This window comes from Trichomonas vaginalis, chromosome I (assembly GCF_026262505.1).
Source record: "Trichomonas vaginalis G3 chromosome I, whole genome shotgun sequence".
NCBI lineage: Eukaryota > Parabasalia > Trichomonadida > Trichomonadidae > Trichomonas > Trichomonas vaginalis.
Window position 1 is genome coordinate 8,104,150 of NC_067203.1, and position 27,088 is coordinate 8,131,237.

General features: G+C 31.2%; 11 protein-coding genes and 3 pseudogenes across 14 annotated transcripts, besides 4 other annotated features; 8 read left to right on the plus strand and 6 right to left on the minus strand.

The window, feature by feature from the left end:
- Positions 1–8,172: part of a mobile genetic element that runs on past the window's edge.
- TVAGG3_0950410 (integrase core domain containing protein family) lies at positions 412–1,488 on the minus strand (the record flags this gene model as incomplete). Its single annotated transcript, XM_001280293.2, has 1 exon — positions 412–1,488. The coding sequence occupies one exon, from the start codon at positions 1,486–1,488 to the stop codon at positions 412–414; it is 1,077 nt and encodes a 358-aa protein (XP_001280294.2).
- TVAGG3_0950420 lies at positions 1,547–2,239 on the minus strand (annotated as a pseudogene). Its single transcript has one exon. A coding segment is annotated over exon 1 (693 nt).
- On the minus strand, positions 3,067–4,497 carry TVAGG3_0950430 (organellar and viral DNA polymerase type B; the record flags this gene model as incomplete). Its single annotated transcript, XM_051253235.1, has 1 exon — positions 3,067–4,497. A coding segment is annotated over one exon (1,431 nt), but the record flags the coding sequence as incomplete, so codon positions are not given.
- Positions 4,517–5,314, plus strand: TVAGG3_0950440 (uncharacterized protein; the record flags this gene model as incomplete). The annotated part of the gene is made up of 1 exon (XM_051253236.1): positions 4,517–5,314. The coding sequence occupies one exon, from the start codon at positions 4,517–4,519 to the stop codon at positions 5,312–5,314; it is 798 nt and encodes a 265-aa protein (XP_051078810.1).
- On the minus strand, positions 5,334–5,793 carry TVAGG3_0950450 (annotated as a pseudogene). The gene has a single exon. A coding segment is annotated over exon 1 (460 nt).
- On the plus strand, positions 5,968–6,360 carry TVAGG3_0950460 (uncharacterized protein; the record flags this gene model as incomplete). Its single annotated transcript, XM_001313589.1, has 1 exon — positions 5,968–6,360. One exon carries the CDS (start codon positions 5,968–5,970, stop codon positions 6,358–6,360), a length of 393 nt encoding a protein of 130 aa, XP_001313590.1.
- A 20-nt stretch (positions 8,173–8,192) lies between the features above and the next one.
- TVAGG3_0950470 lies at positions 8,193–8,481 on the plus strand (annotated as a pseudogene). Its single transcript has one exon. A coding segment is annotated over exon 1 (289 nt).
- A 202-nt stretch (positions 8,482–8,683) lies between these two features.
- On the plus strand, positions 8,684–9,205 carry TVAGG3_0950480 (protein of unknown function, DUF4107 family; the record flags this gene model as incomplete). The annotated part of the gene is made up of 1 exon (XM_001285130.2): positions 8,684–9,205. One exon carries the CDS (start codon positions 8,684–8,686, stop codon positions 9,203–9,205), a length of 522 nt encoding a protein of 173 aa, XP_001285131.2.
- A 304-nt stretch (positions 9,206–9,509) lies between these two features.
- TVAGG3_0950490 (uncharacterized protein) lies at positions 9,510–9,740 on the plus strand (the record flags this gene model as incomplete). Its single annotated transcript, XM_001313593.1, has 1 exon — positions 9,510–9,740. The coding sequence occupies one exon, from the start codon at positions 9,510–9,512 to the stop codon at positions 9,738–9,740; it is 231 nt and encodes a 76-aa protein (XP_001313594.1).
- A 710-nt stretch (positions 9,741–10,450) lies between these two features.
- On the plus strand, positions 10,451–10,873 carry TVAGG3_0950500 (gag-polypeptide of LTR copia-type retrotransposon (UBN2 2) family; the record flags this gene model as incomplete). The annotated part of the gene is made up of 1 exon (XM_051253237.1): positions 10,451–10,873. The coding sequence occupies one exon, from the start codon at positions 10,451–10,453 to the stop codon at positions 10,871–10,873; it is 423 nt and encodes a 140-aa protein (XP_051078811.1).
- A 394-nt stretch (positions 10,874–11,267) lies between these two features.
- Positions 11,268–12,106: a mobile genetic element.
- Positions 12,107–14,022: 1,916 nt separating this feature from the next.
- Positions 14,023–14,934, plus strand: TVAGG3_0950520 (anaphase-promoting complex-dependent catabolic process; the record flags this gene model as incomplete). The annotated part of the gene is made up of 1 exon (XM_001313594.1): positions 14,153–14,677. The coding sequence occupies one exon, from the start codon at positions 14,153–14,155 to the stop codon at positions 14,675–14,677; it is 525 nt and encodes a 174-aa protein (XP_001313595.1).
- A 1,536-nt stretch (positions 14,935–16,470) lies between these two features.
- Positions 16,471–17,987: a mobile genetic element.
- A 371-nt stretch (positions 17,988–18,358) lies between these two features.
- TVAGG3_0950540 (WD repeat domain-related family) lies at positions 18,359–22,018 on the minus strand (the record flags this gene model as incomplete). Its single annotated transcript, XM_001313595.1, has 1 exon — positions 18,415–21,972. One exon carries the CDS (start codon positions 21,970–21,972, stop codon positions 18,415–18,417), a length of 3,558 nt encoding a protein of 1,185 aa, XP_001313596.1.
- A 1,213-nt stretch (positions 22,019–23,231) lies between these two features.
- TVAGG3_0950550 (sucrose transmembrane transporter protein) lies at positions 23,232–23,693 on the plus strand (the record flags this gene model as incomplete). Its single annotated transcript, XM_001313596.1, has 1 exon — positions 23,232–23,693. The coding sequence occupies one exon, from the start codon at positions 23,232–23,234 to the stop codon at positions 23,691–23,693; it is 462 nt and encodes a 153-aa protein (XP_001313597.1).
- Positions 23,694–23,702: 9 nt separating this feature from the next.
- On the minus strand, positions 23,703–23,888 carry TVAGG3_0950560 (uncharacterized protein; the record flags this gene model as incomplete). Its single annotated transcript, XM_001313597.1, has 1 exon — positions 23,703–23,888. One exon carries the CDS (start codon positions 23,886–23,888, stop codon positions 23,703–23,705), a length of 186 nt encoding a protein of 61 aa, XP_001313598.1.
- Positions 23,889–25,548: 1,660 nt separating this feature from the next.
- Positions 25,549–25,586: a mobile genetic element.
- The last annotated feature ends 1,502 nt before the right edge of the window (positions 25,587–27,088 follow it).

Here is a 27,088-nt window from a genome sequence, read left to right on the forward strand (position 1 = left end):
AATAAAAATAAAAATAAAATAAAAACTAACTTTATTTTTTATTTCGGGAAAATTCATGAGGGTAGAAATGAGGGTAGATATCGGGTTAGATCTAACCATCTACCCTAAAATATATTTTTGGTGTAAATTTATGAAAACATAAACGAAAACATTAATATATAAAATTCATGAAAACATTTATGAAAACATTAACGTAAACATTTACGAAAACATTTATTTCCGGGCTAGTTGTCTAAATGTCATGTTGTCATCATTTTTAAAAGAAGCTAATTAACCTGGTGACACATGGTGACGTGGTGACACTGAAAACATTTACGAAACATTTATGAAAACATTAACGATAAAATATATTTCTGCAGTTCATCCGCTACTTTATTAACTAATTAATTACAGACATAAAATATATTTAGTTCATAAAAATTTTTTGATTAATTTTGGCTTATTTTTATCCTTCCAGTAATCCTTTTCGAGTTCCGATAAATGTGTGGGGTTCGATTCTCTCAAATTTCTAGAAGGAATTTTATCATCCACACCTCCTTCATAAATGACAGTGTATTCATCTTTGTCTTCATCATAACTCACAATTTTATTAACTATACCTCTTTTTGCTTCATCAACCGTCTTAGCTAATCTTCCATTTTCGCTTTCAACTAATCGAAATCGCAGATAAAACGCAACCGAATGGTCAGCTGCTTTAATTAAATAACCATTACCCTGTGAGGAATCAACAATGTAATAATCATCACTTAACTGATTTCTTACCTTTTCGTGTGGTTTATGTTCAAGAATGATTCTAACTTTAGTTCCTGGCAGTAATGATGAACTTCTTCTTTCCTCCGTTAACATTCTCTTTTGTTTTATGTATTCATCCTCCTCTTTTGAAGTCATTTCGTTTGGTTTAAATCCTGTGCTGTTATGGGTGGACTTATTGTACGCATTAATGACTTTATTCATTGATTCCTCCGTAAAATCTCTTTCTTTATTTAAATCTCTTAGCGTTCTAATGAAACGATTAATGATTCCTAAAATATTATGGTTATGGTCTTCAGTCGTATAATGAGTAACGTTATGTTTAATCAAAAATTCTGTAATTTCATTACTGAGGTATGCACCGTCTTGGTCTGAAGTTAATGAAGTAGGATGATGTTCTGCCACAAACGTCTGCAAAACTCTTAAAACTTCTTTTGTTCCTTTATTTTTCATTATATACGCAAAAGCTTTACGTGTATTAACATTAATGAAAATCAAAAATGGTGGCTTTCTTCCTTTCTTACTCTGAACGAGTGTATCAAATTGATATGCATCATGAGTTTTCGAGTAAATGGGAAGGTAATAATCGTAAGGATTAACTTTTACCTGATGAACTATATTTTCATCATAAAATCTCTTAATTTCTGTTCTATCATTAAATCCCGCATTCTTTGCAGCTTCATAGAATTTTTTAAATGACCTCCACGGTGATGATTCGAAAACTTCTTTTAAACTCATTTATGTAAAAATAAATTTAGTAATTTCATGCTGTTCGCTCTTTTGGAGCTCAGGACTTTCAGGCCGTTCTAACCCATGCATAAACTGTAATATACGGTGGCATATAATCTGCACCCGAGCCTGTTGGATTTGTTGTGAAAGTGTGTGAATGATTTCCTCCTGGTTCAGTTGGTCGAAAAGTCTTTTTTGCTGAATTGTTATAAGATGGAGATAAAACGTCATTGCCAGCTTCATAGTCTGAGTTGTATAATGGGTGGTCTCTTAATGAGTGGCTATGGTCGCCAGAAAAGTTTGTAGTTCCTGTATGAGTGTGCGCAGGTAAGTTTGCTTCTTTAATTTTCTTTGAGCCTCCTGTTTGCTTTGAAGAGTTAGCACAGTATAAGAATTTGTCTACAATCTGCTGCCACGTACCAAAACCAAACTTGCGGGATTTGTTGAGTTCATTGACGTATAAATAGAGCCTATAGGATATAATGTTTGAAGTATTTCAGTCTTTAATGTTTGAAGCTCTGTTTTGTCAGCTTTCTTATCATATAAATCTTGAGCAGTGAATTTAACATTATTTTCATCATCCATGACATAAACATTTTTACAGCTAATGTCTTTCTTCGTTGTTTATGTTTTCATTCGATGTTAAACCTTGTGGAAAGTTAGGAGGTTTATAATATAATGCATCCCCACCAGTTCCGCCAACCGTTCCTTCAATACTTTCTATAGCAACAGTTGAGAAGGAGTTATGTGTATGTTCTTTATCTGCTTTTTTATCTAACATTGCTGGTAGTTCATATGTTTCAAAGTTTCTGACATGACCTTCGATTTCATACATTTGTTATTTAAGGAGTTTAGTGTATCTTTTACGCTTGTACTTGGATTCTCTAAAGGTGCACTTGAACCAAGGGTATAGTTCAATATTATGTCGTCTGCTCTAACAGTAGTGAAGGATTCATGTGTATGGTTCTTGTCAGCTTTACTATTTAATGTAGCTTGAAGTTCATTTATATCGGAGATATTGTGTTTATGAGATTTCAAAACTTTGTTCGTTGCGTCAAGTTCATCTTTGTCAGCTTTACTTTTAATAGCATCTTCAAAAGTTATTTTTGCCTTAACTCTCAAAGTAAATCTTGGTTCAACTAATACACCGTTAACAAAGAAGTATGAAGCATAAATTTCATTGTTATAACCAAATGCTTCTGGTGCTTTACCTGTGTCATACTGTACAGTACAGCGTATGTCATAACCTTCAGCACGAATGAATTTATATCTTCTTTCATTAACATCTTCCGTCTTCACTTCTTCATCCTGTGTTAAATATCCATGATAATCCGTTATAATCTGTTCATCTGAACTTATATAATGAACATGGTTTTTATCTGCTTTATTATCTAATTTCTCATTAACATCATTCACCTCTAATTCAACTCTTCCGCCAGAACTCTTATTATCATTAATCTTTTTCATTAATTCAGTAATTACGTCATAAAGACTATATTCTGTTTTCGGTTCTGTAAATAATGAGTCAAAATTTCTTTTCATCATTACATCACTTACATTAATGATATCAGCTATACCTTTTTCATTTATTCTCTTCATTAGTTCTGCAATAATGACGAATATATAATCTGTTAATTTATTCTCTTCATCAAGGGTTATAGAATGATTTGAAATCGAATCATTAACACCTCTAAATAAATCAATAACTTCAGGATACACGTTTTTAATGTCTCGAATAACCTGACCCGTATCCTCTGGTTTCTCCTCTTCTTCGTGGGCTTCGCCCTCGCCGCTACGCGGCTTTATGTCTCTAGCCATCATCAACGCAGCCATAACCGGAGGGTTTGTTGCTACCTGTTCGAAAATCTGTCCGTTATGTATGGTATATCTAAATAATTTCTTTGTGTTTGTTAAAACATTTGAAACAAGTCTTTTAAAACCATCTACAAAATTTCCCGTTTCACCTAATGTTCTTGCAGCATCTACAAGCTCACCCATTCCCGCTTTTGACCCCAAAAACGTCCATATTGCATTTATCTCACTCTGTATCGTTGTCCATTCAGCGAAACTAACACCCGCATTCGCTAAGTCGAAAATGAAACCCAGTGGATCGAACTTAATTCCGCCTTCTTTTTCAATTTCAACGAACTCACTAACATGAGATTTTAAATATTCTTTCGTTAAAATCGTTTTTCCTGATGTCATGCTGTTAACGGAACTATCACCGTCAAAAGTTAACGAATTCAATTTCGTCATTGATGCTTTTATTTCATACACCGCTTTATCTATAGTTTTTAACTCACCTTCTTTAGAAGTGTATGAAACATTAATGAATGAATTATATGTATTCATGAATGAGTTAAAATCAATGATTTTCATTAATGAAGCTTTTAATGATTCATTAACTGTTGAATCCCTTAAAGCAATTAATGAACTGTCATTTATGAAAGGTACACTGCAAACCGTCGAGTTTGGATCAAATGCTGTAGTTGGTGCAGGAGTATTAATTATATAAGTCATTAAATCATTAAGTGACGTAAATAATGTTGTTGTTTTTGATTTAATTTCTTTAGCATCTGTTATATACGGTAATTTTATTTCTGTAGTTTCTGAATTAAAGATATTCGCTAAAATGTTTTGTAAACTGTTTTGAACAGCTGTATAAACCGTTGAATTCGGAACTCTTACGATTTCACCGTCCTTAATAAAGGGCATTGTACATGGCGTAGTGCTTGGGTCAAATCTTTCGGGATTATAATTCAACATATATTCTAATGCTTCATAAACAGACCTATATACTGTTGTGTTATCTTTTTCAATAATTTCACCGTCCTTTATGAAAGGCATTGTGCATGGCGTTAATATTGGAATGAATTTTTCAAATTCTTTCCATGAGATATAATGTTCAGTTTTTCCATCAGTGATAATTAAATGCTCATCATCAAATGAAAATGTGTATGAACCGAAAATTAATCTTTTCGCTCTATCAGCTTCATAAGAATATGCGGATATACTCATATTTTTAATTAGAATAAAAATGTTGTTCTATTTGCAAAGTACTGATCCTAATGATTACGGGACATTAAAATTACAAACTAACCTTGGTCTTCAGAATGAACCACTAGCTTTCAGAGTTGTTGACTTCAATACTATCGCTTCATTTGTTATAACAGACACTAACGATTTCATTACATTTGAAATTGATGGTATTAGTACTGAAATTCATTTTAAAGCAAGAAATAAATATGATATTGATACGTTAGAGAAAAAGATTCAGGATCTCATTGATGAAAAATTTAACGGAGCCCTTAACTGTGAATTAACTGATTCAGGAATAATAAAATTTAGTTCCGAAAAAGAATTTAAAATTACTGATATGACTCATCGAGCACGTTTATTACTAGGTGCTTATCATCAAGAATTACCATTGAAATCTTCTATTGAAAATCAGAAATATATAATTGAAATGAAATCTGCACCCTACATATGTTATGGAAACTGTTTATATGTTGAATCAAAAATAAGTAATGTAACAGGAATTTCAGGAGTTAATAATAAAAATTCTGTTATAGAATATAAATCGTTCTGTTACGCCGTTAATTCTGTATTCATGCCTAATTTTCCGATTTTATTAAGGCACGAAGGCAAATGGGTTCGAATTCAACCACACCATTTAAAAGATATGACATTTAGATTAGTTGATTTTCAAGGCGAACCAATTGAAATTAAAGCTCCTGTGCAGATGACTATAGAAGTTGATTTTTGGTCTAATATAAGAGCTAATGGACTAGATGATGAACCAGGTAGCCGCTACGCGGCGGGGCTTCGCCCATAAAAATATAAATCTTAAATTAATTCGTTAAAACATATTTCAAGCAAAGTTTATATTCTGTTGAAAGTTTTGTGTATTCATTCGAATATTTATACTTAAACTCAACTCCTGTAGTTCCTGGTGTTTCGATTATTCTAATACTTACCGATTTTCATAAATACCGGTATCTGACCACAACATTCGATTTCAGGGTCGAGATAATCAATAACGCACTGTTTCCCTGTTATTCTTGATATAATATTTTCTAAATCCTCCTTTGTTAAAATTATTTGATTCTTACTAATAAGATTTGTCAAAAGCTTCTTATCGTCTTTGAGTAAAATTGTTTGGTATAAATTAAGGAGGTAATGGTCTACGTTATCTGAAGGATTAGTTTGAATGTTTGAATATGGATTGTCGTTGGCATCTCTTGAAATTATAGGCTCTAATGGAGGTGGATATTCTAACTTAACTTCACTGTTATCGTTTGCACTTGAAGGATTTCAGTTCTGGCTCTTTATCTTTCAAGTTCTCAGAACTATAATTTTTGATTATAATATTATTTGTCGTTCTTGAATCAACATTAGATGTAGGTTCAATAGGAACATTCACTGCATCGGCTAAGATGGATTTACTTCTCATTTTCTAAAGAATAAAAACCTTTTATTACTATAAAAATGAATAATATCTTTGATAAAGGTTTAAACGTGAAACTTGAAAATGAAAATCTTGTTGAATTCACTGAAACGGGTGCAGTTTATAAAGATGTTGAGGTGTTAAATAAGAAATCAAAAGGCAGAAGTCGAAATATGAACATCGATTATAAACCATTTACTATTTACGTAAATGATGGTTCTGGTGGTTCAAATATTAAATATGCAGAAAGTAATAGAGTTTATGCGTTAAAAGGTGAAGCACCATCGATTAAAAACAGTTATTCTAATCTTTATCCTCAAAAACTGACTGATCCAGAAAGTGTGGACATGAATGACACCAAAAATATAAACAGAAATGGTGATAGAGATGGATGGAATCTATTCACTACACCTCATCTAAAAATAAAGCTTTAAAATAATGTTGGTCTTTCCCAAGGTATATTTTTAACATTAATTGTATTAGTCATTATATGAATTTCTAAATATGAACGTGGTGAAATGAGTGATTTATAAGCATCCCAGATTTCATCAAAAGGTAATGTTTATACCTGATTGCTTCCAAATTAATTCTATATCGTATTTTGAGAAACCTTGAAATATAACGAAATCAGTAAAACGTTTAATGTTTAAAGCTAAAAACCTCCACGTTTGCATAAGTATTGCTACAGTCATGTGATAATGTCTGACTTTAGTAATTAAATTAGCTAATGGTGAATCTGGTTTTGAAACTAAACCTTTACCAGCGAAATCATCACAAACTAATAAAGTGTTTGATGGATATTTTTTAAAAGGATATTTTGAAAGTTTGAGAGAATGTAGTTTGTAAGTCTTTTCATATCATACGTACCATCCTGCTGTCTCAAATGATGTTTATCAATAATTCTTTCCATTTCTTCCGAGGTCTTTTGCATGCCAGATTGTATAAATTCAACTATTGCATAATATTTCTTCTTTCTTCTTATATATTGTTGAAGAAAAGAAATTAATTCGCTATCTGGAACTTTAATTACTGATGCCTGACCTTTATCCATAAACGTTTTCGCTGTTGAATCCATTGAATCTGAAGTTGCTGATATAATGATTTGGTCATAATATGAATCTTGACCTAAACGTTCAGTAATTAAAATATGACGTATTAAATTAAAAGTCTTTCCCGAACCCATTTTTCCGCAATAGAAATACACACCGTTTGAACAGAACTGATAATCCTTACTGAAGGGAAGAATTAAAGAACTATTGAGTTTATCAGATTTTTCATTCATTTTTTCATCTACTTCTTCAAATAAATGTTTCATTTTATTATAATTAAAAATGCAAGTCAGAAATTTTGTTAATACCGTTCCCAGTCTTAATGATAAAAGTATTAAAATCTATTATGAGCACATATTTTCACAACCGTTTAAAATAATCAATGGTGAATACATTTATGAATACCCTAAACACTGGGTTGATTATAACACTGGCGAAAAAGCAATTGAAATAAGACAGATAAAAACCATTCCTGCAGGACGAACCATTGAATTATATAACTTTGGAATAATAAGAGATAATCATCAATATGATTTACAGATTTATATAGATTTAGACACAGGAGATGATATGACAGCATTTAATAAAAAGATTAAATCGGTTCTTATTGAACAGTTAAAAGGTGCCGGATATCCTCAACCTAATGAAGTTGATATGTTTTATAGTTTTGAAACTAATTCAATAGAATTTCGTGTTAATTCAAATTCAAAAGCTGGTTTCATATTTGATTTAAAAGATAAGCCGCTTAGCGGCGTGGACGTAGTCTGTGCTGTCGGTGATGAGATTGAAAATGTATACACGAATAAAAATTTTCAAGAGATTACAGGAATTAATAATGATGAATGCTTTTATCGATTTGCTCAGTTCGGAGCAGAACAGATAACATTAAATGACCTCCTGGAGTACTTACCAAAATCAATTTCCATTAAAAATGATGGTTGTTTATTAACATCAATTTCATTTAATGGTGTTTGGTCCAGAGAAGCGGCAATCATTAAATCAAGTATAAGTGAATTCGCTGAAGATTCTATTTTATGTTTATCAAACTGTTTATATTCTCCGCCGAAGCATTATTCAATAACTAATTATGTTAATAAATTTAATATAAAATTAGTTGAACCATCGAGTCTAAAAGATATTGTCCTTCCTGATGACAGAAAAGATAGTATTATTATCGAACTCATATTAATCGCTTATTAAAATTTAATTATATATAAATGAGTTCAACGACTGAAAGCGCATGGGCTAGTTTTGATGAAGATCCTAAACCGCGGAACTATAATAGAATTGTAATTCCTGTAGGTCTTTTATTAGCTGCGGTGCTGTAGCGGGACCATATTTATATAGAAATTTATATAGAACACCGATTAATTCAACTGCCGGGGCTGATCTTATTCCAACAGGTCTGAAAAAATCTACACCGATTCAAACAAGCCGACACAGGAAAGGAAGGAACACTCACATTAGTCATTAATTATTTAAAGAATAGAAGAAATTAATTTGTAATAAATGACGTCGTTAAATGTAAAAATAATTTGTGATGATATTACTATCATTGATGATGTAAGTGAGTGTGAATATAATTGATAGAATTAATGAACTAATAAAGAGGTTCAGTGGTGAAAAAGTCAGAGTTTCATTAACGTTTAGCTCCGATGAAAAATTTTATGAGTTAATCATTATGAGAAATGATTTTAATAAGCATTAAATGGTATTTTCAACACTATCAGCTTTGTATGGAGGTTATAAAGCTATTGACGGTTTAACTGGTGGAGCTGTATCAAAAGCTTTAAAAAATAATGCTGGAATGCTTGTGGGAGCTGCTGCCAGAAAATTAAAATCTGAAAAGTTAAAGAAATTAGGTAACTGGGTCGCTGACCAGTCGCAAAACCTTTTAGGTGAAGATAATGAAATATCTAAGCAGTTAAAAGATTTTAAAGGTCAGCTGAATGGCGAAGAGTTTAAATTAAATTCACTTAAAGAAAAGGAGAAACAGCCAGAATATCCACCAATTGAGGCACCGCCGATTAATTCAGCACCTGCGCCATCACCAGCACCAGCGCCAGTAACTGCAGTCGCACCATATGACCCTGGCGGTTATGGAAGACCTTTTGACCCTAAAACAGGAGGTTCGAATTGGTTCCATTACGGTCGAAGATATATTTTAGCTAAAATCGCAAAAGCAAAGAAACTGTTAAAAACTAAAAAGAAACCAAGAGTTTTAAAGTAATTAAATGGTTAGAGATGTTCTCGAATACCCTGCACCACCTGAAACGCCTAACAATAATGATTTATATAATCGATTGAAAACTTTAGGTAAAGCGTATTTATGGTTTAATTATCCTTATCATATGGCGGCTTATAAACTTTATAAACACTATAAAGAAAGTAATAGACCTTCAACCGACCTAGTTGATCCGCAGGAATTAAGGAAAAGACGACGAAGCCGCTAAGCGACTCAGATGGACTCAGAGAGTCCTCATAAAAAATAAAGTTAATTTTAAAAATATTTTTTATTTTTTACTTTTAATAAAATGAGTACTAAAATTACTGAAGCAACAAAACAAAAGTTTTTAGTTGAATACATTAAATCAGAAACTATTCCAGAAGGTTTTTATGTTCATCAAATGAAAGATGGTAGAGTTCAATTTAGAAAAATTAAGCAGCCATTAGATAAAAATGGTATTTTGAGAAAGATTAAATTATATGAAGATAATATAGCAGAACTGAAGAAGAAATTAGAAGAATTCGAAAAATCAGATTAAGCTTAGAGATATAAAGATATGAAATAATAAATTTTATTTTTATATAAAATGAATTTTACTAATAAATTATTAATTATTGTTTCATTACTTCTCATCTCCCGTGAAGCTCGTTTATGGTATGAATCTATAAAAGAGTTTGAAGACAGCAGCAATGACATTCCTGAATCATGCCAGCATATTTACTGTTAAAATTCACAAGACTCAAAGGGTCTGAGCCGCTAAGCGGCGAGGTTAGAAATGAGGTTAGATATCGGGTTAGATCTACCCTAAAATTAATTTTATCATTTATGAAAAATTCAGTATATACAGAAATTAAAAAATTTTTGAATTAATTTATTTTTAAGTTTATTTTTTTACTCTGGGTGTTAAAATCTATGATAAAAAAATAAATAAAAAATTTTAACGTTAATTTTTAAAGTTAATTTTTTAAAAATTATTTTTTTTATTTTTGTAAATGTCAAAATATTTTAACGTTAATTTTTAAGTTTATTTTTTTTATTTTGTGAAGTGTCAAAAATTTTAACGTTAATTTTTAAAGTTAATTTTTAAAAATTATTTTTTTTATTTTTGTAAATGTCAAAATATTTTATGTGTCAAACGGTTTTTTGCAGATTCTAGTAATTTGGGGTCTGAGGGGTGTAGACCCTTGGTACCCAATTACTAGATACTAACTTAGCCGCAAAGTCCTAGCGTGTATACAAATACCAGATATGCTGGCAGCGACGACAGCGAACGTTGCGGCTTCCGCCTTCATTGAATTTGGCGCCCCTTATTGTTTCTGGACCGACAACGGTTCAGAAAATAGGGGCGCCTTTCAAGATCTACTTGATCTTTGGGGCGTCCAATGGCGGCATACAGACTCTCATTCTCCCTACCAAAATGGGAAGATTGAGAGATTCTGGCCGACATTGGAGCGCTGCCAAAGCATTCAGGCTATTCCTGCCTTTATTTGGGAGTACAATAATAACACACGGCATGAAGATCTCCCAATTAATCCATTAACTGGAACAAATTACACGCCAAATCAAATGTATCAGCTGAAACCGAAATACACAAATGCAGATATAGAAAGGTTGTGGCAAATATGGGATACAGATACAGGCATGACCGCTGTTGACACATTCACAGCGTAATAATAAACATAATTTTTTAATTTCATTTTTAACAAGTTTTTTTAAATGTATGTAATGAATAATTCATAGAATATGATAATGCACATTGTAACAGAATAGAACAATCACCAATTTTTTTTGAAATTAAAAAATAAAAGTAAAAAGTATAAAGTAATCTAACCAAAAAAGATATTTAAAAGAATTTTGGAAAAAACAGAATAAGGATAATGATATTATTTTAGATACACAATCGATGTACTGAAGAATAATCCGGTAAAATGATGATATAAAATTAGATTATTTTACAAGTAGCTAAAAGAATAAAACTATAATATAAAATAAATGAAGTTTAATGAAACAATAAAGGTTAAATAAATAAGAAAGATTTTTATTTTATATCAGTATTGAGAAGAAGTAACAGCTGACACTTGGTAGACAACTTCTTTATGTCTAGAAAATTCTATCTTGCCTTTTATTTTTTTCTCGCTGTGAAACGTATTCGGTCATTTTTTTAAAAATTAATTTTTTGTTAGAGATAAGAGCTAAAACTCGGTAAACAACTTCTTTATGTCTAGAAAATTCTATCTTGCCTTTTATTTTTTTCTCGCTGTGAAACGTATTCGGTCATTTTTTTAAAAATTAATTTTTTGTTAGAGATAAGAGCTAAAACTTTGCAGACAACTCCCCCATGTCTAGCAAATTTAACATTCGTCTCCCATTTTTATATATTTGGTTTAGAATGTTCGAAAATGCGTAATATGGTCATGAATATTAATTGAAAAGAACCTTGAATTCATTCAATCTGATCTCACAAAATATTTTAAATTACAAACTTTGTAGTTTGAATAGATAATTAGTATTAAACTCAAATAACTAGTTTATTTTTGAATAAAAATTATTTGAATTTATTCAATTTTGTGAATTTTCATTCAAAAATCAAGTTTAAATATCTTATTTGCCATATAATTATAAATACAATGAAACATATTCGAAATTGAAAAGAATGACTTTTTCTGTTCTTTCAATCATTCAATTTGAATTTTGCAATATTGGATTTCCCATTAAATAGCTATTAAAAACAACAAGCAATTTAACTTACATTCAAATTTATTTGTGTTATATTCAATCTTCTCAAAACTTATAATTTTCGGCTATAGCATGATTATATGCTATATAATATAATAAACCTATAATAGTATCATTCTTTCAATTATTTGAAGAGAAAACCGAAAAAATCTATTTTCGGTCTATAACAGTATGAATTTTCAAAATTAATGAATTTTAGGGTTGTACAAACTGGCACGCCTGCTGGCACACCTTTTTTGGCCAGCTGGCACGATTTTTTTAAAAAACACATTAAAAAAGTCACTTTTTGCCCCATCTAATGAGATTTTTTTTACAATTTTTTTCCCCTTATTTTTCAATTTAGATATGATTTTAAGCTCTCCAAATTGAAGTTTACTTGATGTTTCTTAGTTTTTATGATAATAAAATGTTGCAAAGTTAAGTTTGGATTCAATAAATTTAAGAAAATTTTATTTTACAATGAAATTATAAGAAAGGATGTTTTTATCCTATGTCAAAGAGAATACATTTGTAGATCCCGACTTTTGACATGTTTGAAAATTCAAAAAAAAAATTCAAAATTTAAAAAAAAATTAAAAAATATAAATTTCATGTTAAAAAATGATTTTTGAAATTTTTTTGGAAAAATAGAATGTCATATTTTTATGTTTTATTGCTATTTTTTACGAAATCAATAAAATATTTGTTAATTTGGCTGAGATTATAAATAAAATCTTTCTAAATCTTGCAATTGATTGCTAAAATCTGTTTTATGTATTAATTGGCATTGAGATTCGTTATAAAAGAATGCGAATTATTTTGTATGAGTAAACGTATTTTGTAAAATTTCAAATTCTCTTCTCTCATTACTTACCTTAGATCTCTCGGCTTTTAGCTCTCAGATTTCGCTCATAGAACTCAGGTTTTAGTTATGTACTCATAGATGTATCATTACTGCCCGCAGATCTCTCATTACTACCTTACTAACCAGATCTTAACTCTCCGACCTTACTAACCAGATCTTAACTCTCCGACCTTACTGACCAGATCTTAACTCTCATTACTACCTTACTAACCAGATCTTAACTCTCATTACTACCTTACTCATCAGATCTTAACTCTCATTACTACCTTACTCATCAGATCTTAACTCTCATTACTACCTGACTAACCAGATCTTAACTCTCATTACTACCTTACTCATCAGATCTTAACTCTCATTACTACCTTACTCATCAGATCTTAACTCTCATTACTACCTTACTCATCAGATCTTAACTCTCATTACTACCTTACTCATCAGATATCTAATTATTTACATATGATTTCTCACATCTCACTCAAGTCTCATTACTTACCCTATCTTTTTAACCTTTTCTGATAATTACTGAAATAACTAAATCCTTTTTTTAGTTTAATTCTGATATTAAATTTTTAAAATCTCTTTAATTTTTTGAACTACGCCTTTAATTTGTAATTGCCGATTTCACAGATTTGAACCATTTAATAAAATAACATTATTCAACTTAATCATATCAAACATGGTAGTTTGATTTTCAGATCTACATTTTAAAAACCTCTTTATTATCTTGAGTTATACTTTTATTATATAATACCTGAGTTCATAACTGAAAACTCTTAATTAGAGTACAATATTCAACTTAATCATAACAAGATTTGTTGAATTTCAAATTTGATTTATATCTTCCATCACTTAAAACTCTCACAGCTTACAATATAAGCTAAAAAGTATATTTTCATAGTAATAAAATTAATTATTAAATTTTTTACTTTTTCCTTTCCAAAACTAGAAAAAAAAGAAGAAAGAAAAGAGAAAAAGAAAAAAATAATAATGAGCATATTATATAATTGTGGTCATAGGCCGAGTGGCGTGGAAAGGGTGGAGCCCGAAGGGCGACATCCTTTCCACGCCACGAGGCCCGATTTTTGGCCACTTTTTTGATTTTGGCCGCGTGCCAGCTCCTGGCAGGCGGCCCGCAAAATTGTGCCAGTTTGTACAACCCTAATGAATTTTTGTGAAATAGAATTTGTTTGTTTTTCAATGTAATATCATATTTTCTATTTAATTTTTACAAAAGTAGGATAAAAAGTATGAATTTGATTTTATGATTAGTTATTCTTATAGAATCAGAGCTTTCTCATATACAAGTTCACATTTAATCAAATGTGAAGCTAATCCCTTACGTAATGGCTCCTATTAATCATTTTCTGTTCATGTTTAAAGGGACATTTTCCTTGCGTGATGAGAAACCCGGAAATTGTCCTTTTAACAACATCACATCTCAAGCAGTTTGGACAGTATCATCTACTCAACCTGGTAGCGGAATACAAAACCTCTTCGATGGAAATAGAGATACATATTGGCAATCAGATGGCAATCTTCCTCATCAAATCATAGCTCAATTCGCCAAGAAAATGTTCATATCCGTTGTTAAGATTGCTGTTTCAACGCAAGATGATAATTACGCTCCATTACAAGTTGATATCCAGACAGGCAATGATCCAAACAGTATGAATTCTAAAGGAACTTTCGCAATAGAGAATTTTAATGGAGTTAATACATTTCATATTGAAATAGAAGCAATATTTCTCGCGATTTTGATTGTTCGAAATTTAAATGATGGAAAGAATTCAAAAATACGATCGCTACAAGTGTTTGGAAGTCTCAGAACTATCTCTCCCGAACCTTCTTTTGCATTTAAGAAACCAGAACTCGCAATGCATCTTGGAATACGATAAAATACAGGAATTATATGAACGAAAACATTTTACAACATATGTTATAGCATATTAGTTATTATTTCATGTAGATTATTTTCGAAAAATTAAATTCGAATTTATTCGACTAATGATCAAAATTTATGTTTTAATGCTAAAGTTTATACTAAGCTCTATCATTTGGCTGATAGGTTTTCATGATATAAAATTTTGATTTTTAGTCAATGAAAACAACAATAACAACGATTTGCTTAGATCATATACCATTACTCATTGACTTACCTTACTTTAAAAATAAAAAATAATTTAATTAAATTTTTAATTCATTTTTAATCACTTTTGTAAAGCTCCTTGATTCAGTGTGAACGTCCGGATCATTGTTTATCTCCAGTCTCATCCTGAAAGATCTAAAACTACCTTCTATTAAGGAAAGGGATTTGAAAGTCCAAATCATCGACATTTCTCCTTTAGACCAGACAAAATTACTGAAAGCCCATAATACATATCAATTTTAAATTTGTTGCAACAGATTTGCCCATCTATTTACATATTTGGAATATTTTTTTTGCGATGTAATGTCGTATTCAACTGGTATCCGAATTGGGGAAACTTCACTTTGTCACATTTTCACATTTGAGAACAAACAATGATCAGAAAATATTATTTGTATTTATTATAAACAGTAAAATAAATCAACAAAAATCGCAAAAAATCAAGTTATTACATTGAAATCAAATACGATGATTCAATTGAATAGATATGAAAATTCAAAACTTTTATGATGTTTAATTGAGACATTACTCTTGCTGCCTATATAAAAAACACAGCACACTTACAGAAATTTCATTGGGAGGAAGATCCAACTGATATTTGGTATCATTATTACGGTAATGTCAGCCCTCCTCCTTATCTCAGCGGAAACAACATTGAAGTTATCGCAAATGATAACAAATGCTTCACATATATATGTTCATTCTTCAATATTCAACGACCAACAGCTTATTTCACATTTGTTTCAGATTATTTAATTTTACTATGCGAGAGCATTTTTTGCTTTGGTAAAAGTGCAATATACATTGAGAGCAGTAATAAGAATGACATTGTTATTGATAAGTTTTGTTCGTTTGAAGCAAAAAATCCAACGAGTGGTGACTTTAGTTATTTCTATGGCCCCATAATAAGTAAAACCACCCAAGGATCAGTAGCAAATGGAGGAGATAGATCTGCAGACTTTGGTATGATTTGCCAAGAAGAAGGCTTTGCATCTCTTTCAAAAACAAACATTTCAAATTGCATCTCACAACTTACGCCAGGTTTTTATTATTATAAAGTTGAATCAACAACATATGTTTCATTTTGTAATTTTGAAAACTTAAATGCAACGGGGTATTTTATTACTATTTTTAAGAATGGTGATGGAAATATCGAACGGTGCAATTATATAAACAATTCACAAGAAAATTCATACGGAGGACTAGTTTATGTCTCTGAAAAAAAACTTGAGATTTTTGTTTCAGTTTTCCAAAAAAATAGACAGAATTCAGCTGGGTCACTTTTTTACGCAGATGGGGGAGAAATTTATTTATACACATGTGATGTTGATGAGTATTCAGCTGATTCAACATCTAATGGAGCGCTTATGAATATTACTATTGATACAATATATTATTCTAATTATAATCAATTCACTGGCTTAGGTCCATGTGATGGAGGAATTGAGATATTATATGGCCGAATCAAAGAAAAGGAATTATGTTCAATAACAAGTCCTAGAGAATTTCTTTTTGTTAAATATCTTGTATCTTCTTTGTTAAGGCTCCGGTCCCACCCTCTCAATTTTAAAAGTTTTAATATCTCCACCAATATGAGTTTTTGATACTTTTATTTTAGTATATAATATCATTATGTAATACACTATAGTATTGTATATTTAAACTGAATATTACTATTATAGTTCATCTTATCTGAGAATTCGGTATTTTGACAAATTTCAACTTTGACGGGTGAAACTATTTATAATCAAAAAAGCCCACGACATTTTATAGCATATTAGTGATACATTATATTGTTATTAGTAAACTTGATTTTCAATCTCTTCTAGATGAGTTATTTGTTTTTTTGAAAAAATCTGACAAATCACTTTTTGACAGAATCTAAAGATTTTTGATTTGTGAAAGTTTTAATAATATGATAAGGTTTATATATGCTATCATAATATAATAAAATCATATAATATTACATTATCGCTATATATGTCGAATATTAAAAAATTGTATATTAACATTTTTTGTCATATCTTGATAATAAAGAAAAAACTCTCAGTTCCCCTTCGACAAATTGTTAGAATGCAACTAAAGTTTATTTTGACATAGTGAGTTTGCTTCTAAAAAAATATATGAAAGAAGAATTAGATTTGCAAGACCCCTATAAAAAACCATTTTTGCGTCGAGAATAACTTCATGCACGATTAATTGATATGATAATAAAAATCATATATGATAATTACTTAATATAGGCAACAATATTGTATTAATCACTTTTTGTCAAAACGGTTTTTCGATAATTGAGTATTCAATTTTCCAAAAATCCATTCAATAATTTGATTTATAATTCAACGTGTAAGAAAAAACTCTAAGTTCCCCTTCGACAATTTGTAAAGAAAATTATATAGTTTCTATCGACACTATTTGTATATTCTACCTTCTTCGGTATTTCGAAGAATTAGGTTTGCAAATTTGATATTTTTGATGTATTTTTTCAAATTGAGAGGATTTTTGACGATAGAAGTAGGTGTTTTTTGAATTACAATTTTATATTGATGTGCATGATAAAAATTTGAACTTATATTATGGTGACATAGTATAAGTCATAATGTATTAATATACAAAAGATACTATCAAAAAATTCCTTTCCAATATGTATAAACAAATCGATTTTTTAAATTAAATTTAAACCTTAAACTCAATATATTAAAAAGTGACATTATTTTAATTAGAAGTACAAAAATCCATAGTCATAGAATTATCAAATGATTGGAAATTGTTATAATTGGGCGCATTATACTCATTTATGAATTTACTATACTATATACTTTGCAAATTTAAAAATCCAAATTTTCAATTTTTAAAATATCATTATTTATCATATATCAAATAGTAAAGTTAGTATATATCATGTTTAAAACGATAATATAGTCAAATTCGAAAATTTTAAAAATAGATAATATTTAATTTTTATAAATTATTGGTATATGTGCAATATATTGGTATATTTTTACTCCTTATTAGATACTCGTCCTAACTATATGCAGCAATCATGCAGGACCGAAGCCTTAATAAGTAAAATATAAATATTCGGCATTATCATTTTTTTATTATCCGAACTGAGGATATAGTGAAACAGATGGTGTTGATTTTGATGAAATAGCTGCACTTCTTATTTCATTTGGCGCAATTTTCATTATTTGAAATATTAAACTGCAATAACAAAAAATTAAATAAAGAATCTGTAGATGGAATTTGGATCATTGCAGTAGCATTTTTGTACATAAATAAATAAGCATACCGTATATTTAAGATATTTTCATTGCACTGGAGATTCATCGTATATTTGGCCCCAACACAACGAAAACTACATATATCCACCTTTTATCTTTGGATATAAATATTGAAGTTATTATTCATACACGTCTGAAAATATCATAAACATATTAAAGGTGAATATTCTTAATTGTAAAATAAAAGTAAATATTTATTATTTTAGAATTCGATAGGGACAGCACTCGAGAAGTCTCTGAGCTGCTTCAAGAGGTCAGAGTACGAGTCATATGTATCTGCGAATTCACCTTCTGCCTCATTATCCAAAGGTGTCTTGCAGATTGGGCATGCACCATTCTCCAAGAATGTTCGTTCGAAATCAACATCATTAAACATAGAGTTGCAACCTCTGCAAACGTGGACTGACTCAAGAGGAGGATTGAGCATGAATGAGCATGGAACTTTAGAGTTTTCTTTCCACTCGCATGTAACAAATGCAGATGGATCAATGTTCTTCAACTGGTCTGAGTTCAATACTGGTTTCGCATCACCATCAACTGCACGTGCCGGATCAATGACTTCAGAGATATCCATGACATTTCCATCGATTGGAGGATCTTGAGAAATGAGTGTTTTGGCGTCTTTGATTTCGACATCCTTTGTATGGATTGGAACTAAAGGAAGAACTCTGTATGAATAGCATGAGAAAACAATTGGACACTTGCATTCGCTGCACCATAATAAAGGTCCTTCACCTGATGAGAAAAGTCTAGATCCGCATCTTTCGCAGCATTCACCATCATCCTCATCATTCATTCCTGCTGTTCTCAAAATGGCCAAATCAACTGCTTCTTGTACAGCTGGAGGAACAACAAACAAAGAAAGCTGCTCAGCGCACCATCGCATCAATCTGTACTCTCCAACATTGTCTGACTCGTTGAGAAGTGAGAAAAGTGCTTCTGGATATGAAATTCCTGTCAAAAGATCATCGCTGATCTTGTGCAAATACTTTGACTTGAATTCGCCTTTACGGATTGAGTTCATATAAGCAACAACATAACGAGAAAGATAGAATGAAGCACCACGTTCACGAATAGTGAATGGAGATGTAGTGTCTTCACGAAGCTTTCCGAATGCCGAGTAACATCTTGCGAGCTCAAGACCACTCTCAACAATGGCTTGAGCTTCTTCTGCTGTCTCAGAAATTGATGCCAAACCAAGAGATCTGCCGTAAAGGAAGAAAGCGACATCATCGTATTTGTTCATAACCAAAGCGTTTTCTAAAAGCATGTTCAGTGATTTGAGGGCTTCATCGACTCTTCCTGCGATGAAGAATGAAACAAGAGACTCAAAGTATTGATCATCTTCGAATAAATATCTTGCGAAAGGTAAGAAAACTTCAGGAAGTAATGCAGGATGCATCTTTGCCAATGCAAGTGCTTCATTCCAGTCTTTAAGGATAACACGAACTTTGGCAAGTGATGAGACATCATCCAACTGTGCCAATAAGTCTGTAGCTTGTGTTGGCATGTCGTGTTGGATCAATGCTTCAGCGGCGTATTGAAGTGCTGCTGTTTCTGTGTGATCAATAGTTTTAGCGACTTTTGCAAGTTCCTGAATCATGTTTGCTTCATTGAGGATAGTGACTGCTTTAAGGGCTTCACCACCGACAATGTACAATTGTGCGGCGAGTTCTAATTCGTTCATGTCCTCGAATGATTTCGCTTGTTGTAGAGCGAATTTCTTCATGCGGTCGCCAGAAAGGAACTGTGGAAGTTTATCGAATTGTCGCAAGTCAAAGTACATCTGTACGGAACGCTCGTTCTCTCCAAGGTTTCGCCATGTTCGTGCGGCAGAATCGAAGTTATTCGTCCATGCATCAACTTCTGCTGATAAGTGGTCTTGCGTGAATTTTGTGTCTTTCATCAATGTCGCGATCATTTCGATGAAATGCATCAACTGGATGTTCCACGCGTGTGCGGCTGCTTTAACAGCAATGTTGATCTCGCGTTGACGTAATGCACTGTCAGCTAACTCGTTCCATTGTTCCTCTGTGGATCCGAAAACTGCAACTTGATAAGCGTTTTCGAAATCGGAGTTTCTCGCGAGATTCTTCACGGCTGTTGAAAGAGGAACATCGATCTGGTAGATATGGTTGTTCTGGATGGTGGAGACTGTCAATCCTGAGAATCGAACAAGTTCACCAGTGAGTGTAGACTTAATTCTCTGCATTTCGAATGCTTTGATGTAAAGATTCTCGCCATCGCTCATTGCAAGCAAGTCATCTGAAAGATCGTTCCAGCAGGCAGCATCAACACCTTCTTCGATGAATAATAATTTACCTGTCATAAGAGAATAAACGCAGCAACGGCGTTTGTCATCTACAACGGCAACTTTTGTCTTCATCTGTGAGATGGAGATGTTTCTGATCGCTGAATCGTGCTTGAAAGCCTGGTGTGAAAATCTATGATCAACAAAGATTTGGATTACTTGGCCATCTTCAAGACCAATGAGAACACATTCCATTGTTTGGACTGTTGAAGCGATACATGAGGCTGTAATTGGTGATGCGAAGTTGAATTCGCGAATGAAGGAGCCGTGTTGGTTTAAGATCTTTACGGACTTCTCGAATACGAATACTAAAGTATTTGTGAAGTCGTAGAATTGTTTGGAGCCTGGTGCCATGTCGAATTTGTTCTTGCGTTCTAATTTGATCTCTCCATTAACGTCGTCGTAGGAATAAATTGAAACTTCATCGTGGAAAAGTACAGAGACATGAAGTTCGGTGATAGAAATACGTTGAACTGGCTTTACGAATTCGACATCTTCAACGAGATCAGTTCCAAGGATTTGTATACGAATCTTTGTAAGTTCTGTACGGAAAGCGAATGAATTTCTGCAAATAGAGTAAATTGGACGTAAACCGAGTGATAAAACAGAAATTGTACCATTATCTAAACCGAGAGCCATGTAACCTTCTGGAGATGTTGAAATGGACCAAATCCAGTCCTTCACTGATGTAACAACTGAAAGGAGAGTACCATCATCGTTGTATAATGTAACACCACCTGCAATATCAGCGACAATGATGTTAGATTGGAAGTTAATGATTGCAGATGGTTGAGCTGGAAGATCAATTGGTGATTCTAATGTTGATTCACGTGGTTTATGAATTGTAAGACGATTGTCCCAGTCACCGACAATTAAACGCTCGCCAGAATAACAGAGGGCGAAGACTGGAACATTAAGGTGATGAGTGTAGAATTCTTGTGCGTTCTCTGAGTTACGAACAGAGACTGTACCGTTGTGAAGACCAATTGCGAAAGATTTGCCATCGGGAGCCCATGCACCGCAAAGAATCTTTACTTGTACGTCAACAGGAGTAACCTGCTGAATGTTCTCGTGCCAGATTGAAAATTCTGTACCAGCACAAGCGAGAAGATGAGGTGAAACAGGGCTGAATGTAATTGTTGATGCTGCTCCTGTAACAACGAATCTTACTTTACCTTTGTTTGTTTTTGAATCCCAGACGATAACTGTATCATCGCAACCAGCAGTTGCAAATAAAGGATCATGATGAGATACTGCAATTGCGTAAATAGCTTTTTTATGTTTCTTTACATCACTAATAAGTGTACCATCTTTTAATGAATAAACAAGAAGATGGCCGACATTAGCAACAAGAAGTTCTTTTGCATCTGGTTTAATTGCGCAAGCATATACAGGTGTTGGATTTCCATGGTATGTTTCCTGGAGTTTCCATTTTTCAGTCACTTGCATATTTTATAACGGAACAATAACACGATTATTTTCAATTCAATTTGGTTATTTTCACGCAGAAAATTGATTCATTTATTATTAAACTTGAATTTGTTATACCTGATGTTTACTGGTTCTATTTACTGAAAATTATTAATAAATAAAGCAAAAGCATCAAATTGGATTAATTTGCATTCAAAAACAGCAATATTGCTGCATTTACAACGGATATTAGAAGAGTTACACAAGAATATTATCTTCGCGCTCCTTTGAATAAACAAGATTGATGAGTGACGTGATGAAAACCTTCTTAGAGTCATGGAGGTTCAATTGAGTTTGGATCCAAGTACATTGAAAAAATTATTGATATGAATGCATATCATCAACTACTGTTATCATAGGATTTTAATCAATACAATTGCTCCAAGTTTGAGCCCTTTTTTATATTCAATCCAAATCAGATCTTTAAAATCGACAATTATAACATCCAGAAAAAGATAGTCACATCAAAACTTGACAACGCGTGCTTTAATCTTAAATTAAACCATATTTTTAATAATATTTTTTATTCCTGCAATAACGGTTGCAAAATATTTATGTTTTTAGACCAAGTATAATATTGTATGCTTATACGCAAAGCAAAAAGACTTCAATCAAAAATTTTTGCTTCAATGAAAAATGCCTATTTAGCTTTAAGATAAAATTAGTAAGTACATATTATGTAATGTTCAAATTTGCTTATTGGCCCACTTGCAGGCTTCATTTGCCAACCACTTGTCGGTTACTATAGTGATGCTCTCCATGCTAAAATCGGCAGAAGAAGACCATTCATTATTGCAGGCGCAATTGGTTCAATCATTGGCTTCCTCTTCCTTTACTTCTGCAGAGAGATCGGAAAGGGCATCAGCAGCTCAAACCCACGCCCATGGAGTATCACCTTCCTTATCATTGCTCTTATTCTTGATTTTACTTCTGTAAATCTTCTCCAAGCTCCAGCAAGAACAATCATTGCAGACCTTATCCCAAAGTCACAGCAAGTACTTGGTAACTCAATTGCCGCTGTTCTTCTTGGTCTTGCTCAAGTTTTCTCAAACTTCATTGGTGGTTTCAATGTTGCCAAATATACATCCCTCAACTATCAGCAACTTGTTATCATCTGCGGTATTGTTTTCATCATTGTCAGTGTTACAATCACAGTTTTAACAGCTCATGAAGAACAATTTACTGACAAGATTGATAGACCAAATCCATTTATTGCAATCTTCAAGCAGTTCAAGACAATGCTAAAGCCAGTTTGGAGAATCGCCATTGTTTACCTCTTCTCATGGATGGGATACACTGAGTTCAACAACGAATGCTCAAGCTACGTCGGAACAGATATCTACAAGCTCCAGGGACTTGATTATGATGAAGGTGTTCGTTTCGGCCTTATCATCATTGGTGTTTCCTCAATCCTTGTTATGATTTGGTCCTTTATTCAGGATATGGTTATCAAATTAATCAGTCTCAAGCTTTCATATGCCCTCTCTCAGATTATCGAAGCTGTTTGCCTCATTCCAATCTTTTTCATCCACAACAAATGGGCAGCTCTTGGTCTTCTTACTCCCCTCGGCATTGCTTGCTCCGTTTTCAACTCTGTTCCATATGCTATTGTTGGCATGTGCTCAAAGGATGAGGAAATGGGTACACTTATGGGCATCCTCAACATTTTCGTTGTTGTTGGCCAACAACTTGCTAACTGAATCATTGGTTCAGGCATTGGCGCTGCCACAAATGGCAAGAAAGGCCCTCTTCTTGGATCTGGATGCGTTTTCGCATTCATCGCCGCTATTCTTTGCTTCTGGATCATTGTTCCTGAGCAGAAGCCAGAATCTCTCGATTTCGATGATGATAGAGAAGATATCTCTGCAGAAGCCGAAAAACCATAAAACAGACATCATATCATTTGGGATGTCAATTTGAAAAGGCAAAATCAGGAGATTTTGTCTCTTTCTTGTAAACACTTTAATTTTAAAAATCTTAGGTAACTATTTTTAATGAAAATAGTATAATGGCAAAGCAAAATCTTAATAAATATGTGGGTATTAGTTATTTCAGTAATATTAGGGAAGTAATTCGACTTTGTAATCAAAACTTAACAAATACATCGAACAAATTGAAATTTCAAAACATTAAAAAATTGCAAAAGCTTAATGTTAAGATCAATCTTTTTATATAAGTGAGAAACAACAAAGAAATATCTTATTTTAAAAAGAATGTTCTGTAAAAAAGTAATAATTTTCAAAATGATTTTTTAGAAATAACAATAAAATCAAGGAACAAACAAATAAAAAGTAGGGAAATAAGTATCTGCCATTCCTTTAACGGATGTACTGCTGCATTATTTCCTTTAATATGTCATTCTTCGTTGGAATCTTTGTTTGTTGAATTGGTTGGTTTCTTGATGCAGAGTATCTTTCCATTAGGCTGTCAAGATTATCTTTAACACGTGTGTTCATTGTCTTGCCTGCCATAAGTTTTCGCTTGAGCAATAAAAAATGAAATGTAAAAGCATTTGTGTGAACACAATTTTCAAAGGATGAATAATTTTATAGTTTTTTAAAGGAAAAAGGCATATAATCTATATTAGAAATGATTACTGGTGACTTGACAGATGACAAAGATTTAATTATTTTGAAATTTTGTAATACATTGAAAAATGAAGATCTAATTCAATTCATGATGATATTGCCGATCGAGTAAAAACTTTGTAAATACTATTTTCGAATATCATAGAACAATATTTCATCAAAGAGACAATCATTGTAGATTTTCAATTCAATTTGTAATTGAGATGTATTTTAGCGAATGCTTGAAATTTAAGAAATTAATATACAATCAAAAGTTCTATAAGATTCTTCAATATTTCATAAATCATGAATAAAATTATTTTTATAAAAATCATTATAAATTTTGGATTATTACAGTATTATTGTTGCAAAATTTGATCATAAATAAAATCGTTTTAAATTACTTCTTCATTTAAATTATAACAATTATTTTTGGTTTTATATTTTTTTGGATCAAATCCATTTTAATAGAATTTATATACTATTCATCTATTAGTAAACACTACCGTATATTATTTTTTAAGCTATCTTATTTTTTGAACTTTTATTCAAACCTTTGGTCGCAAGAAGAATTGCATGATAAATAAAAACATTTCATCAAAGTCAATTTTATTTTTCATATTCAAATGGACTGAGTGTTAACATTTAACATTTTTTGCTAATTGTCGTCAAAAATTAGGCGTAAAGCAAAAATTGATATTTCATATGGTTTTATGATAGATAAGCATTATATTCCCACTCATTATATTCGTAAATTTTGAGGTTTATCCTTCGCTTTTAAGATCATTGAATTTGATTTTTATATAAAATAGTTATATATTAGAAAATAATATGAGTTTATGTGATATTATTTTTCAGAAGATTTTGTGTTCTTCTTCAAAATTTTATTTTTTTATTAAAAAGAATCTTTACAAAATATACATTTACTTTAATTAATATTTAAAAACGTGCTCTATCAAAAGTTCCAAAAATTCAATATTTTAGCTTTTCTGAGGTGTCACTTTTGATGAATTTCTGTTTACAACAATACAATACTTATATATTTTCAATAATGGAATTTGAAAACCATTCTCAAAAGTTCTCAGAAAACCTTTTTTCATTAATTTTAAGAAATCTGAGTATTAAATTAAGTGATAAATTCGTTTGACACTACTTTAATTTTTAAATTCAAAAAATTATATGTGCTTCTTAAAATGACTCAAAAAAATTTTATTATAAAATAATATATAATATTAAAAATCCCACAACATTTTTTACTTTACATAATCGTACTTCCTCGACGATTAATTTCCACTCAATTTCTATCGTTGACCGAACTTAGCATGCAACATTATAATAAGAGCAGTTAATAATAATATTTAGTTAAGGATGTCAATTCGGAAAATTGTTTTCGTTTTAGGAGAATATAATTTTCCTTTTGGAAAATTTAAAAAGTGAGACGCGCAGGATTCGAACTTTTTTAAAAGTTGATTTAAATATATTCTAGTGTGGAATCTAAGAATAATATCATATTTAAAATAAGAATTTACGAGTTTAGGTAGTATTATTTTTTTCGATAAATTTGAGAGTATGTACGTTCAGGGCATCAAAAGTGTCAATTCGCGCAGCGAAAGCTGAGCTAGCTTCGTTCTCGAAAAAATAGGGAAGAAGTGAAGGAGAGTGATACAGATGTTGACACATTCATATAATTTCAACAAATTTGATCAAATTGAAATTCAATGAAATTCAATTCACTTCATATCCTTCAGTCAGTACATTGACATCCTTCTACATCACAATGATAACTCGGGAATCAATAGTTCTACAACTAACTCAGAAAAAAAAACAAGATTTTTACTTCCAGCTTGCAGCTTTTAAAAAGTTTCGATGATAAAAATCACTCTACTCTTGTTTATAGATATGTGATGATAGTAGGTAAACATATTCTTATCGATTTTAATAAAAATATTTTTACGAAAATCTGAACCAATTACAGAGTTATTCATAAAGTTTATGATAACTGTAATTATTTCATCTTTGTTTTATATTTGAATAAACAATTTAATTTAAATTGCATAATATTTTTTGGTTGAAAGACAGGAAACTTAGTTGAGTTTGTATTATTTTTATCGTTTAATTCATCGTATCAGTGAGTGATCCAGATATTTAAGATATTTAGAAAAAAATTATTAATTTGATTAACAAATTTTAATCAAAATAGCAAAAATCTATTTGATAGCTGTAAACAAACAATAATTTTTATTTCAAGCAAAATCACTTATTTTCATCTAAACGTATAAAATTGTCAATTTTATAAAAATAAATTGAAAATCTCAAGAAATGTAAAGGAGAGTAATATTTTTCAATTTTCTTTTTTTCTTTGTCTCAAATATTTTCTGTTGGGAATTTTCTTGTTATCAAAAAATAATTTTAATATTTGTTTATTTTATTACATACAATAAAATTTTAAAAACTCTATTTCTTCTCAAGAAAATTTTTTCCTTCATATGAAGAAACATTTTGTTCTCCATTTGATACTGAGTCTAAAT